General features: G+C 35.2%; 1 protein-coding gene across 1 annotated transcript in view; it reads right to left on the minus strand.

Moving 5' to 3' along the window:
- Positions 1-16,412, minus strand: part of LOC100265120 (uncharacterized) — a 30,070-nt gene that overhangs the window by 12,866 nt on the left and 792 nt on the right. Inside the window, exons 4-16 of the mRNA XM_010662112.3 lie at positions 16,061-16,334; positions 15,902-15,969; positions 15,738-15,807; positions 15,279-15,641; positions 14,106-14,185; positions 13,922-13,973; positions 13,572-13,725; positions 13,362-13,449; positions 12,336-12,438; positions 11,257-11,347; positions 7,349-7,446; positions 5,602-5,781; positions 1,541-1,795 (exon numbers count right to left, since the gene is read on the minus strand). Coding sequence (XP_010660414.1) covers positions 1,541-1,795; positions 5,602-5,781; positions 7,349-7,446; positions 11,257-11,347; positions 12,336-12,438; positions 13,362-13,449; positions 13,572-13,725; positions 13,922-13,973; positions 14,106-14,185; positions 15,279-15,641; positions 15,738-15,807; positions 15,902-15,969; positions 16,061-16,334 — 1,876 coding nt within the window. The remainder of the gene's footprint in view (positions 1-1,540; positions 1,796-5,601; positions 5,782-7,348; positions 7,447-11,256; positions 11,348-12,335; positions 12,439-13,361; positions 13,450-13,571; positions 13,726-13,921; positions 13,974-14,105; positions 14,186-15,278; positions 15,642-15,737; positions 15,808-15,901; positions 15,970-16,060; positions 16,335-16,412) is intronic.

A 16,412-nucleotide genomic window follows, 5' to 3' on the forward strand; every position in this document is an offset into this window, starting at 1 on the left:
ATTAGTAACATTAGTTTAACTAGAATTCTAGAACCTTTGTAAACCAATACGTCAATATGTAAATTTATAACATTCGTTCACTTAAATCAATCCAATAGCTACAATCAATAAAATGATCAAATTTTCTAAAATAAAAACAAAAACAAAATAAAACAAAAGGTCATCACATAACATTAAATGATATTTTCTAGCAATTTACAAATCAATAATCAAATTAAGAATAAAAAGTTATACTTCTCACACATTTCAAGATGAAATTTCAATTCATAGCTAATCATTTAGACAATCCATTATAATCAGAAGAAAGCGTGATTTCTTTAATACATGTTTCAAAGTAACTTAAATGTTCATAATCAATCTTTCACATAAGTACATTTGAAAGTAAAACCAAATAAGATATATTAAATATTCATGATGCTAAAATAACCAAAATCTTTATAGATGCATCAATTCTTAACTCTATATCATTTCCTAATATTTAAAACAATAAATATATCGTAATATAAATGAAATAGATATTAGTACAATACTATTAGATAATATAAATTTACATATATATAATTTAAATTTCATATAAATATATAATCGGGTTTGGGCTAGGCTCGGGTTGCCTAAGCCCAACCCAAATTTAATTTTGGTTGATTGTTTCTGCTCAAACCCCAACCTAAATTGACAATTAAGTTACCCAAACCCATAAAAAAATCAGGTTGGGTTAAGCCTGCCCAAGTTGTAGGGAGATTGAGGTAGTTGTCAAAGTATCTTGTGGTTATAGAACTGCCACAGCCATCATGATGATTTGGAATGGCTGATTTGCCAGCATAAACCTAGGTGGGTGGGTTGTAATTGCCAACATGTTTGTATAAAGGCATTGTGTGGTTTAGGCTTCCATAGGCAATATAAGTGGGAGTTTGAAGCCAACTAACCCAGTTTCCTTGCAATTTTTTTTTTTGAGAAAAACGAGACTTTGGGCTGTTTGAATGTAATGTTGTTACTTGTGAGTGCTTTGGTTAATTGTGTTTCTTCTTGGGCACATTGGAGAACTAAGTATGACATAGTTAGTGCTACACAAGGAAAAAAATTTACCATGAGAGAGATGAAAATATTGGTGGAAAGGGATCCCTCCACAATCAGTCATTCCCAAGGGAGCTCTGATTAACAACTTGGGATACTGGAAGCTAATTTGTAACGGATACTACTTTTAAGTGGTTCCAGATTCCAATAAAGGCAATTTTTGGCTAAAAAGGAAGCTTTGACAGATTAGGAGTTAGGGGGTGTTTTTACCTTGGCATTTTCTATAGTAAAATGATGTTGGTTTCTTTGTATTTCCTCTTCCCTGTCTCATAGTCCCATTTGGAGGCAAACTCCTTTTCCCTGTCGTTCTCTTGCTCTAATTAGATTAAACTTCATTTCCATTTAATAAAAACTTGTAAAGATATGGCAACAGATATTCAAAAGAATTGCAAGGTAACAACTCTACATATTCCTTTCAAAGCCATTATATTAACAAAAGTCAACTTTAAAGGAAAAAAATCTAACCAACCATGGGGAAAGTATGCCAGAGAATCAGAGGAATATGCTTCTCCATTGCTTCGCACCATTGCTCACCGCCAGACTCACATGCCTTAGGTTCATCGCCTGTAGTTTCCTTTGTGTTCTCTAGTACATATGATGGAGCTGATGAAATTTTCTTTTGCCTCATGCAATCAGAAGTAAATGGAGTGTCCAGTAGTCTATCATCTAAAATTTCCTCAGTTCCTTTATATCCAGATATTGCACGAAGACATTCATCCAAAACCTGAATAATAAATTATCAGTAAAAATTTGGATAGAATCACATGCTGACAAAAATTAATCGTTTGGTCAACAAATTGGGAATATGTTCCAAAAGCACAAAATGTCATTCATAAGATCAATTCCTTGAAGAAAAAGAAAACAATCAGATGCCAACAATATTCAATGTGTAAATTTCTTTCACCACGGATGCTGAGAGAAGGCATTCACCCACACCAAAATTTTCAATCTAATTGAGGAACCCAGGCAGAAGCCACAGAACTGTAACAGTGAATACAAATAGAAAATGCAGACATCATGAAATAATATAAAGGCAACATTAGTGTGCATGTAATTAATCAATCAAAATCAATGTTCTAGGAGGTACTGAAAAGAAAATAACTAGCATGGTTAGACACAACCTGAACTAAACAATTTTCTTTGTAGTTGATCCTGTTGGTCTAAGTGTACCCCTTGGCAACCAATCTTGCTTTATATATTTCTATAAAGCCATCAACTTTGTACATGATGATAAACACCCACTCAGATCTAACTGGACACTTTCCTTTAGGTAGATTAATTATATCCCACGTATCATTCTTATATAGGGCTTTCATTTCTTATCTATTGCCTTCTTCTACTTAGGGTAAACAAATGCTTCTTGCACATTTTTTTGAACTGAACCTGAATTCAAGTTTGTAGTAAAGGAGTTATAGTTGTTGTTCATCCAATGATAGGATATGAAATTCGACAAAAGATGTTTGATACAAATTCCTAACACATTTTTTTATGACTATAGGAATGTCCATATCACTATCAAACACTTGGACAATATCAGGAGGAACTAAAATTGTAGAATTAGGAGGATTAGGAGACGTACCTTCTTCTAGAAATGACTATATTTGATTGAGAAGATTTTGACTAGAAATTCGACAAAAGATGTTTGATACAATTCCTAACACATTTTTTATTTCACTATCAAACACTTAGACGACATCAGGAGGATTTAAAATGGCAGAATTAGGAGGATTAGGAGACGTACCTTCTTCTAAGGGTCACTATATGTGATTAAGAAGATTTTGACCTCGTTTCAACCTAGTTTCCCATAGTCTTCTTAAGTAAACAAGCAACTCTAAATGCTTAGACTCCCCTTGATTTCGTAGCTCTAAACCTTATTTCCATTTCTCTCGCCCACCCAAGTAGACATGGGCAAAGGTGTGGACCAGTCTTGAAACTGATCTTCCACTTCCAATTTCTTCCACTAAAGATTAGTCTACTAATTTAATTTTTTGGGAAGACTTGAGGTAGGGGGATCAACCGTTGTGTTCTCAATTTTCAAGATTTTATAAAGTTGTCATAGTTAGAAACTTCTCCATTTTAGCTATCTATGGCATTGTCTTCTCTTTTTCTTGGAATCTAATTTTTCATCACAATCAACTGATTTGGAGATTAAGGATCTTGAAAGAACAATGACCTCTCTTGCCCATGTACACTTGTCCACATCTGTCCCAGATGCACGAGCATAGACACTGTCCTCTTTAGGTTTATTCTCAGTAAAATCTTTTTTCCTCACTTTGTCCAAAAGATCGAATTCAGTTCCTTTCCATCCAACCAAATTTATATGGAAATCAAAAGTCTCAACTAAGGTCAAGGGTTTCACTTCGTTAGTGGCACACAATAAGGTAAATATCAATGACATGCTTCAAGCGAGAAGATCTTTTAAAGCCCTTAGTTCAAACTGGTGCATACTATGTAGGGGGGAGTAAAGAGACAAGTGACCATCTATTTCTACATTTTCCGTTCACTTTGGGGTTGTGGCATAGGTTATTCATACTAGAAAAGATGGTGTGGGTTCAGCCTAGGAGTTATTATGACATGATGACTATCTTATATGGGTTTTGGGAATTCCACTAGAAGCAAGACCCTTTAGAATATTGCTTATCTCACTTTGATTTGGATTCTATGGCGAGAGAGGAATGATAAGATCTTTGAGGACAAATGGAGGACGTCAAAGATAGTATGGGATGTAGTTCATTTCTTCACTTCTTTTTGGGCCTCTTACACCAACAATTTTTTATCCAAAAAAAAAACAAAGAAGATTAGTCTACTAACAATAAGGTTGGTCCTCAAAGAAACTAACATCCATTGTAACAAATTTCTTTCAAGGAGGATGGTAGCATTTATAACCCTTTTGAGTAGGAGAGTAGCCTAAGAAGATACATTTAGCAGCTCTAGGATCAAATTTAGATTTGTCTTTACTTGGAATATGAACAAAAGCAATGCAACCAAAAAACTTTTGGAGAGAGAGACCCCAAGCATTGTATAGAGGAAAAATAATTTTTCAAGGTTTCAATGGGGGTTTATAAGGCATGAGATTTATTAATCAGGTTGCTGTAATGATAGCATCCCCCCAAAATTTGTTGGAACATTTCTTGCAAGCATAAGTGCCCGTAAACAAAAGAAACAATTATATATTACAAGCAGTAGAAACCATTGAAGGAGTAAGTGTTTTTGAGGAGTTTTTATCTCTCCAAAGATTTTGAAAATGTGAAACACTATCAATTAAAGGCATTAACAATGACAGGTAAAGAAAAACAATAATATGAAAATAGAAAGAGAAGAGGCAGAGATGTCAAGAGGTAGGAAACATAAATAAAAAACAAGCTCTCACGTATGAGGCATTAAACTTTTGCACAAGGAGACATCAATTAAACAAATAGAAATAGCAAGTGCAAAAGGATTAAAAGATGAAAGAGGAAAAAAATGGTGTAGCTAAGATGATGAAGCAAAATAAGCTCAAAAGGCAGTACAGCCATTTACTGCTAGCACTCATCCAGAAGATACTAGGTTATGATGAAAAACAGAGTTAACTGTAAACTTGAAATATGAAAGGATCAGCCTATGCGTTAAGGGAGAAGATTTTTTGTTTTTTCCTTGTTGTATGGGCCCTTTTGTAAGGGGGTAAGTTCCCTTATACTGTAATTCTATGGGTCGCTATTTTAGCGCCTCTTTGCAATACAATTATATACTTATTGATCAAAAAAAATATTGATCCACCATGATTTCCCCCATAAGCATATGTGTATATCTGGATCCTTAATGCTATGAACTCTGAAGAAAGTTTTTTTTTTTTTTGATAGATAAACAACCAAATATATTAGAAAAGGCTAAAAAGCCACACGTATACAGGGGGTATACTGAACAGCCCTACACAAGGCTAGAAAAAACAAAAAAAGAGGGGAAAAAAAACCCCACCCACCCTCAAGTGGTCACAAGCCACTCCAAAAAACCTAAAAGAGAGTAGGTTTCCTCACCATTGTACACCCTAGCCCAACTCCACAAGTTACATACAAAAGAATTTTTGAATTTCTGAATATCTAAAGACCCTCCCCTGAAAGCTAACCTATTCCTTTCCTTCCAAGCCGTCCAAAATATGCACACCGGAATGAAATTCCATATCTTTTTTCTTCATAGTTCAGTGGTTAAAACTATTTGGGAGATTACCCTTGCCATTTTTGGAGTTCAATGGGTGTTCCCAGAGACAGTTATAGAGGTGTTACTTAGTTGGAGGGCATTAGGATCTCTTTTGTATGAACTCTGAAGAAAGTTCACATCATAAGAACTGCATAAATTTAACAAACTGAAACTGACTATGGGCACACCAGTAGATACTAAGAGAAATAATAGCACCCAATCAACCATAAGACACACTTCAATCAAATTCTAACTATCTATTCAGAACAAAGAGATCACACTCCAAATAAAAGGAAAAAGAAAAACAAAATAAAACAAAAAAATCAAGAGACTGAAGAAGGCATTAGGATCTCTTGCCTTGATAGCAGCTGTAAGGGTTTTCTCCCCAATTGACCCAACAGTATTTCCAGAGTGTCCCTTCCACTGCCTTGCAGGAACTTCAGGAGTAGCTCTCAGAAATCCATAAACAATAGTAGAAACTTGTTCCCAGCATGCCACCATTATGTTTGGGTAGTTGTGCGACACAGCTCTAAGGGCCTATATTTTCAAATAACAATGAAAAGCAACAGGTTTAATACACAAAATTGAATTGCAGAAAGCACAAAAACAACATATAAAATGATACATCACCAAAGCATTAAGAATAGATTCACTATGCAGTTGGTTTCTCCTGAGAAAATAGAGATGGATGGTGAAAACAAAATTCCAAATGGGATCCTACGTTCCATTGCTAAGTTGTTCTCAGATCATGATAGTGATTCACCACCATTAAAAGGCCTAGCTTTGAATCCAAATTCAGGGGCCATTTCACACTTCCTTGAATCAGCCTGGTATTCCGCAAAAAAACTTAAAAGTGGATACTAAATTGTAAGTTTTGAACAGAAAATACAAAGAAAAACTAGATTTTTTTTTTTTAAAAAAAAAAAAGGATAAATAAACAAGGAGTTAGAAAGCTGAGTACAAGAAGCAAAAGAAATGAAAGACAACTTCAAAAAAGGGTTTGCATCTTAAGAACTTCATCCAAGAAAGTAAAGGAAAATTTAAAAAAAAAAAAAAAAAAAGGTATACAAATGAAAATAGTTTCAAAAATAAAAAATAAAAAGCAAAAGAGGCAAATGGAAGATCAAATGGAATTTCTTATCATCTTAAATTAGGTAATTGTGTTTGCATTGATGGAAACAATAAAAGGAAGAATCACAAAGATCAATGCTAAAGCTTGAAATGCCACTTGAAGATTCATCAATTAAAAATTCAAAGAAAAGAAGGAAAAGCTACAAACAAGTTTAGTTTATTCAACACAACACATGCAGACATACGCAGAGAGAAGAAACAAGCAAAAGGTTTGAGAAAAGCTGGATTTAAAAGAAAGAAAAAACATAAAGAAATATAAATACAAGCAGCAAGAGAATTATAGTCATAATTGGATTAATTTTTGTATAGGTGTTATAGTGGAGGAGTTTTGAGTCATATTTTGATCAGATCTTGTATTTTGTGGGGAAGATCTCTCATCATCCCCTTGATCTATTTATCGATATACAATCTTTGTTTCTGATCAAAAAAATTAATAATAACCAAAAGAGAGAAACATGAAGACAGCTTTAAAAACAATCATGGTTTTATCAAAAGAAAAGTAAAGAAATTCAAGCAAAAATTAAAAATAAAGCAAATAAATAAAGTTTAAAGATAAATAATAAGCTCACAAAAGGCCATTTGAAATTGCCTCACTTGGAATTCATCCCAAAGGTAAAGAAAAAAATGGCATCTCGAAAAAGGAGCATAAATAACCAGAACAAATAAGCCTTATCGCATTTATTCAGCATCAGGGAAAACTTTTAAGTGATTAAAAGAAATTACAGCTTACAGCAGATGTATTCAGTGCATCCCTTTGATGTTATTTAATTTATATTCTATGCTTCTTATACATCAGGGAAAAGAGAGGGAAAAAAAAAACCCGAGAGAAAGAAAGAAAGACCATGTATACACCACTAGCTTCACTTTCAATCATAATTTTTTGAAATCAAATCCACACACATCAATTATTATCATAATTCTTCAAAATGAAATCTACACCTATCAAAGATTTCTAGCTCTGTCATGATATTACCTGGAGAGCCTCAAAACTGATTGTTGGGCATGTTAATTTTTCAGCATATTGAAATATGGTAAAAAGAACACTTGGCTTCCCCTGAGCCCCAGCAAAACCTGGAAACAGTATTCGCATAAGCTTCAAAGTCATATTAATTTATAGATATATAAAAAAACTAATGAAATTTCCAAAAAACAAAGAAGTTATTCCTAAACAGAAATCCTTCAAAGGAAAAAACACAATTCACAAACAACACCCACATGATACTCAAAAAGACAAGAAAAATAGAATGCATGTAAAAAATAAATAAAAAATAAAAAATAAAATAAAATAAAATAAAATAAAAAGAAAGATAGAAAGAAAAGAATGTGTGACACATCTAAGGAGTTAAGTCCTCTATAAACATCTCAAGTGATATAGCTCCATCTTAGCCAAGCCATCAGTCATCTAATTCGATAATCTAGGTCTCCAAGAAAACGACGAGCCTAACTCCCTCATAAGGACTGTATCCTCCCCAACCAATGAGAATCTCCAATGACATCCCTCTTCCTACAAAACCCAAGAAACATCCATCAAAAAATACTCTTCAACCAGAAGGTTGTAGATGTCCAAATCAAATGCTAGAGTGAACCTCTCCAAAGCTGCTAAGAATTTGACTTCAACAAACATCTCAAGTCCTCTCTGTTTGGAAAAAGCACATAATACCATGACCATGTGCTCTCTGATAAGACATGCCAAGCATTAACCACAACTGCTAAACTATCAATTTGACTAAAAGATTAAACTGTTAGTTAAAGGGTTAACAATGTATATCCAATCAACTTGGGCTAAAGCCCTAACACCCCCACACCTCACAGTAAGCCGTCTTTAGGTTCAAATGGGGGAAATAAATTCAAAGTCATGTCCTCTTATAAACAAATGAGCATTAATACCAGGTTAAGTTACCAAGTTGACCTTTAACCTATTAGGAAATAGGCCAACAAGGTATATCAAGAGAACTTGGTCTAAAGCCTGAACAACACCCAATATAAAGCTTGAATCTCCATTTAGGATGATAATATACAAGAAACCGACTTCCCCCTACTTTTCAGCCTTGTTTCTGTAGCTTATTGCTTGTTTTTTTTTTTATCAATAAGCAATATATGTATAGCAAAGAGGCGCAAAAGAAGCGACTCACAGAGATACAGTATAGATCAACTCACCCCCTTACAAAAGGACCCAAAACACTAGGAAAGCACAAAAAACCCTCTCCCTTAACGCATACACACCCATTCTATAAAATCTATTAAGGTCGAAAGACCGTCTTTTATCCACAATTTGGTCTCCGACCAAAGTAAATACACAAAAGAAATTTTCAGCTTTTGAATGGACAGCACACCGTCCTCAAAAGCAATAGAATTCCTATCCTTCCAAATAACCCAAAACAAGCATAACGGTCCCATTTGCCACGCCACCCTCCTCTTCTTGCCCACAAAAGCAACTCACAGAGATACAGTAGCTTATTGCTTGTACTTCTAGCCAAAAGTTAATTCATAATCTCAAAAAGGCAATTTTGAAGTTATAAACATTTCATTAAATATGAAAAAAATTCTCACATAGCTAAAAAAGAGCTTATTCAAGAAGCAAACTTATCTTTGGTTACCTATTACGCTCTTTTTAAAATAAAAAAGTAGTTTTAGTACAAATTCTGAAACATAAAGAAAAGCTCTCATTGAGCTTAAAAACTGTTTTAGGCCTCCAAATATTTAACCCAAACAAGTCCTATACCTCTATAAACAGTTCTCTAACCCAAGGGGCTATACAGAATGCCTTCAAATTCTTTATTCACAAATACCAAAAGATCTAGGAGAAACTCCCTTCATTGAGCTCATGAGAAGCTCATTGGGTAAAGTTTTCAATGAGCCTTGGAAACAAATGAATATTGAAATGATAAGTCAAATGATGCTTATTTGATTAGCAAATTAATATCCGTATGTTGTCCTCTTCAACATGCAAGCCTTTTCTCCAAACACTCCTGAAAAAAGAGTCCCAAATAAAAACAACCTTAAGCACATCTCTCCAACATAAAACCTGATAAAAAAAGATGGCAACAACCCTACCCCACACCAAGCAGGACCCCAATTTATCCATATTCACCACATTGCCCACCAGGAAGAGCTCACTTTTTTTCATGTGAACTTCAAGGTCAAACACTGCCTTAGAGCAAAAAGGATACCTCATGTACAATAAATGATCACCGTTTGCCTAACAAAACATGAAAAAATCACATCCAAAAGGCAAATGTGAAATCTCAATCCCTTCCCCCTTCTAGCCCCACAACATTCTTTTGATAAACAAACTTAATATATAACAGATATGCATCGATCAAAACAGCAAATGCAAACATGGAGAATAGAGGGCAAATAAACACACACACATACCCATACACAACAACAAAAAACCAAAAATAAACATAAATAAACAAATATATAAATAAGTAGATGCAATGAACTCACTAGTAACCAACTTAAAACCCACCCCACCTCACCCCAAACTATTGATGAAATCTATAGATAAGATATACTCCTAACTCCCCAAGAACCCCTAGACCAAGCAAATAAAGATCTAGGAAAAGGTCTTCTGTTGCTATTTTTATTTACTTTAAGCCATCAAATTCCTCCTTCCCGGTTTATCAATTTTGAACAGGAACAAACAAAAATTGATCATCCTCCATGCCTTGTTTTCAACCTTACCCATAAAATTACCATGCTATCCATGCAACTTGTCCTCAGTTGACACAGGAAAGACGGGCAACACCAGTTAACTGGAGTCCTCCCAAGCAAAGGATCCAACCTTAGAAGTGCCCCATGAACCCCACACCTCCTTAGTGGAAGAAAATTACCAACTCTAGAGTGCGAAGCTTGCTAAAGGATTTCACTAGAAAAAAAAGGTTGAATTTTTAGGGTCATCATACCAATCTACCAACACAACCAACATGAAAAGCAACATGATGGATAATCTTTAGAAATTACCCCATGCCACCTCCCAAATTTGAAACCTCTATCCCCCACATTGAGTCCACTCATAAAGCTTCTTACACTGCTCAGCAGTGAACAAATCATAACTTCCACCATTTAGAGAAGGATAAGTTGAAGGATGGTCCCTCAACCTTAGATCCTTCAAGGTTGGAAAGAAATCAATCGAGAACCTATTAACCATCATAGAATATCAAACTCTAGCGATACAGGATGTGGTTCCCAATTTACTTCTAACCGAATCCGATTGGATCCATAACTGAGCAGAAGTTCTTAATTAGCATGATCATAGGTCTTCTGAGTGTTCAACTTGCAAGTCACCCTAACCCTCAAGTTTTTAATTCTAGAGCTCATAGTCTCAATACAAATGAGGATTGCTTCCACCATGTGTGGATATCCACCAAGGGTCCACTGTATCGAGGTGCCACCATCATTAATGCAAGAAGGAAATCTAAAGCTCCTGCAGAATGGAGATAAGGGTGGAATTATACCTCCTGCTTAAGGAGTTCAAATAGAGAGCAAACACAAGTGATGAGATGCTTGCACATGAGCCCCTATGTTATTGGGCTTACATGTCCACTACGACCACATGGAAACTGCTCAGAGTTCACATACCAGCACATCAGACACTAACAATTGGGAAAAAGAAAACTACCAAGTGCTACAAATGTTCCTTAGAACTTCCTCCACATTAAATATATATATATATATAAAGAGAGAGAGAGAGAGAGAGAGAGAATTCATCAATCAATATTCATGCATGATTTAGAAGTACCAAACTCCCTTCCCCCTCCAAAAAATGGGGAAGTTTTTTATCTTTTGAACATCCTAAATTCCAAGCTAGTAATAAAAATTCAAAGACAGATATAAGCAAGCTTCCTTTAAATTCATGGCACGAAAATAAGGGCTCACCAGCTGATATTTCTTCTAAAAACATTTCTTTAACTTTTGGTGAGGAAGGTGAGGTTGATAAAGCTGCCGTCAAGCAACTAAGAGCAACAGCCTGTCAAGAAATGCAAATTTATGAATATAATGATGATACAGAAGAATTATTTCTATGCTTCAAATAATCCTGTCATTTATAGAATATATTTGGTTGAGGTCATATACTATCTTTTTTTGAGTATGGGGAGAACTATAAAAATCGTAGTGATATAAGGTGACACAATGAAGGAAAACAAGAGAAAAGAAATTAGAGGTGATCTTAAGATATGGCAGTATCTAAAGGTATAAATAGGGCCTGTGCATACAACATAGAAGTTAAATTGGAAACTTGTGAGGTAAATAAAAGTAGGAAGGTTTTTCTATGAGGGAGACTACTGCTGATCCAATAATGACTTAAAAGAAGGTAAGTGGAACAGGACAAGGAAGAACTTGTGCCAAATCAGTAGTGAGACACAGCATGTACAATGGTTCTCTTTGTTCTCTACAAACTTGCTTCATTTTCCTCAGCCTTCTTCCATTGTGGTTTTTCTTATGCTTCATCCAACTGATGCATTATTTTTCAATACATATGTTAAGAGATTATGAGTCTAAAGACTATTACACCATCAGTAATTTGTTTTGAGCTGGTAATATAGGATATTTTTGTTCTTAAAGGCCCAGTTCATGGACCTGATATCTCATGATAAGAAGCTACAATCAAGCCAAGACTTACAAAATCACACAGCAATACTTTTCCAAGCACATAATGACATATAACTCTCCTATCGCAAAATCCCATCTACAAATGACACAAAATAATTGAAGGCTGTTGGAGTTTCCATAGTAAGGGTCCTTACAATATCCCCTGAAAATTTAGCCATGCCCACAACTCACCACCACAAAGTAAAGACCACTCTTTGGATCTGCAGGTTGAGGCAGATTCCCATCAATTCATTTATCCAAGAACTGTACAGGAACCCGCACCCCTCCCACACTGAGTAGATTAATAAGGCAGAAATATGAGACATCATGGATAACCCCAAATATCATATTTGAACAAAACTAACCAGCAGACTTGTCTGATCACTTTTAAATGGAAACCCTTCTTCAACCCTTGCTCGAAGAGAAATAATAACTGTTGGCAACAACTCTTCAGGCATTCTTGCATATCTATAGAACACAACAAAAAAACACCAGTAATGTAAATACATTTCACAGATTTTTTCAGAAAATCAAAAAGGGAGATATGCAAAATTAGAGTGTTAAGGAAGGCATATATTGCATCCAAGTTACCACATGACTATAAGTGTAACTCGCTAAAGTAGCATGTCTCTTAAAAATCAAAACAAGTCTTTTTTCCGACATCCAAAAAAAATGCATACAGTTGAATGGTTAAAATATCAGCCAATCAGGTTCATTTTTTGTTCACTAAATCTACTAAATAGGGATTATTAGATGTTGTACACTAAATTTGGGAGGGTTTCAATTTGAAAGGGTACGCTAAATCTACCAAATGCTTTATTAAATAGGATACACTAAATTTTGTACACTAAATCAGGTTCATTCTTATTCAGGAGCATTGGGAATGAGAGAAATAGCATATCACTTGAAAATGTAGAGCATTTGGATCAAGCCATGAAAAGCTCATTCTTGTGTTCCTTGTTGTGCTGGGCTATGTTGTTTATAGACTAGGATTCAATGTCTATATTAAATTTCATAATTTGGTTGAGTGTTGCTTGATAGGAGGGGTGTTCCCTGTTTTTCTCCTTTTTCTTGTGTCATGTGGTGACCTTTTGTTAGGCACTGATAATATATTATTTAACTTGCTTATCATTTTAGAGATCAAAAGACTTGACTTTTATAAATGCACCCAACCACAAAGAGTTTGCTTGGAACGTAACATATACAACATTTTAAACAGAAAAGAATGACGGTTCTAATACATGACCAAGATTATCAAAGGGTTCACCGATTTATGTACATCATAAGGATAAAATAATAGACAGGGAGCACTAATAAAATGTCAATGCTTTTATCCAATAGCAAAACTGGAATACATAAACACCACAGATCACAGTGAGAAGAATTCATACGGTGTGGATGATATCAAAAGCATGAGAATTTTGAACAAGGACGCCAACAGTCCCCCATGAGTTTCATGCTGGATTAAGTATAGAATACCTACACCATATATAATGGAAGAAAGCAACACTTTTGAGAATATAAAAAATAAACAAGATAATTCAAAAGGTAGACTTTGCACCAAACTAGATGGATTACACAGCACAATGACTTTCAAATACCTGCATGAAGTTGCATTAATATCTGACCAAGGGAGCTCGACAGTGCTGTGAAAGACCCACATTTAGTGGATTCCTTATATTCTGCTACCTGCAGGAAAACGGATGAAGGCCCATCCAACATGGCTGCAAGAGTTGCTGCAGATGCAATCCGTGCCTAGCCTCCACAAAGTAGAATATGTAAGCTGGGAGTATCACAGGATTACAAGCACAATGTTATCTTAAAAAAAGGAGCCGAATGCAATAGATGCATTCCGGCATAAATAACAAATGAGGCTGAATGCCTTTCGGAGCCTAGGTATTTGTATAAATAACAAAATGACTGAAATTCCTACAAAGCGCAGAAAAAATACCTTCAAATAAGGATCAAACAGCAAGCATGTCATCAGAGTTGCTTCATACTTCCTGTAAATGAGCAAGCAAACAGAAAAAATTGGATGAATGAGATGAATGAGATGAATGGAAATAAAGGGAAATAAAATTCAGTACCAATGAACGCAAATCTCAATGAGAATGAGAGGAACCAGAATGTTTCACCTCAGCTGTAATACATCATTGGTAGGCAAAATCATTGTCCATTGGGCAGTAAATGATTTGGGATCAGCTTGGCAAAGATCCTTTGCATCATATTTAGAAGGTGAAAAAAAAAATTAGTAGAAACAACGGCAACATTATTAATATAGGGAAACGTACAGAGAAGGATGAAGAATCCTTCCAAGTTGAAAGACAAACATGGAGAAAGAAAAGAGCAAGAATAAAACATCAAAGAACCCCACAAAAACTAGAAAATTGCACCAACATCTTAAGCCTTAAACTGTTAATGAAACTCTACGTAGCTTCTCCATATATGGAGAAACATACAGAGAAGCATGAAGAATCCTTCCAAGTTGAAAGACAAACAAGGAGAAAGAAAGGAGCAAGAATAAAACATCAAAGAACCCCACAACCAGAAAATTGCACCAAGATTCTAAGTCTTAAACCATTAATGAGACTCTATATAGTTTTTCCACATATAAAGAAAAAGAAACCATAAAACTTTTAGAAGGGTTATCACCATATTGTTACATATATAATGGGTTTATTCTGTGAACCAACTAAACTGAAAGGATCCAAACAATCCAAGATAGGCGGAAATCATATCACTCTCGTGCTAAGAGAATGAAGATATCAGCTGATCTTTAGTAAAGTGCAAAAGAAAAAGAAGCAATAATTGACGGGCATAGAAAAATTACTAAGAGAAGCTATTATTTGCAATGATGGAACATCATGCATAGGGAAAATTCCTTTGTTTTTCCACCACTCAACAACAGTTTCAATCAAGCATGCAACAATAGCTTCAATCAAGCATCCAACAATAGCTTCAATCAAGCAAAAGGGAAGTTGGGAATAGATTAAATTTTTACAAGATGATTAATAACTTCATCCTTGAGAATCACATATAGGAGGTCTAACCCAAAAGACATCTTCTGCTATTAGTCATAGCTTGCCAACTTAAAATATAGTCTTCCTCTAAAATATGGATGCGGATACATGGTTTCCCTAGTGTTGATTTCCACATTAAAATCCAATCAAAATAACGAAAATGCAAACCATAAAAGTTTAAAGAATCAATGTCAAAGCATTCTATTCCCATGATATACAAACAAAAGAATAATACAATCATAAGTACACCAGGATACAAGTCAAGAGTAACTGGCAATGACAACTTACCTGAATACAAGCAATGGCAGCTAATCTAGCCTTAGAGATTCGAAGACTGTCGCTGTCTTTTCCTGATCCATCAGTATCACTGTAATCTGAATCTGATGATGTCAAATCAACCATCGAGGATTCATGATCAGAGGAACTCTGAGAATCCTGAGCTTTATGCTGCCGTATACCTGTACCATTCTTTTTGCGTAAGTGTGGAGGCCTATAAGGACCACTATCGGTTTTTGTAGGTTCTGTCGAACTCAATCCATGGTTCACAGAACTGAGTCCCTGCCTCTGAACAGCACCCGGAAATGCAAGTGCGGTTCTATTAGTCAGGCCATAGATAAAGAATATCCGCAATGCTGCCACAAAACCTGCCACCTGCAAAGAAATAAATGCAGAAAGGGTAAAAGATAATGGCTGCAGGTGCATATCAGAGACTTAGTCTTGAGCCCCAAACAGAATATATCTACTTACATGGTCAGAAAGAGGGCCTTTAGGATTTGTAAGAACCACGTGCAGACAATGCAGAAGAGAAGTATAAAACCTAAAGAGCAGAAGTGACAAGGGCCATATACAGATGAGATTCTAATAAATATTCAAAAATAAGCAATTTGCTGAGGAGGTGACATGCAGTTTACCTAGACATGACATTATCTTCCACAAGGACGCTCTTAGATGCCAAGGCATCCATCACCTTCCTAAGAACCTAACTCAAAGCAGGCAAATCTAAGTTATCTATTATTTATATATAGTCAAGCTTTTTATTATTTATATATGGGGCAAAATAAAATGCTCACCTCAATTGTTGATTGCCATATATCACCTGGAAATGAAGACCCATCTCTTGAGAATACTGCAGTAATCATAGTGAAGGCAATAGTCTGAACTTCCCATAAACTGTTGTATCTGGGTATTCTCTTTCCAATTTCAGGAGCATACCTCTGATTGCCACTCGAATGTAATGAGGAATATAACTCCGCATGAGAGCATGTGACAATACGGAGAAGGAACTTCACTAACTGTACATTTTCTGAGAGTGAACATTTTCGATGATATACACTGACAAGACGTCTGCAATGAAGAAATCATAGAACCGAGTCTAAGAGTATAATTTAAGCTCTAATTTAGAAGTACAACCATTGAAAATAA

The sequence above is a fragment of the Vitis vinifera genome, chromosome 2, assembly GCF_030704535.1.
Source record: "Vitis vinifera cultivar Pinot Noir 40024 chromosome 2, ASM3070453v1".
Lineage (NCBI taxonomy): Eukaryota > Viridiplantae > Streptophyta > Magnoliopsida > Vitales > Vitaceae > Vitis > Vitis vinifera.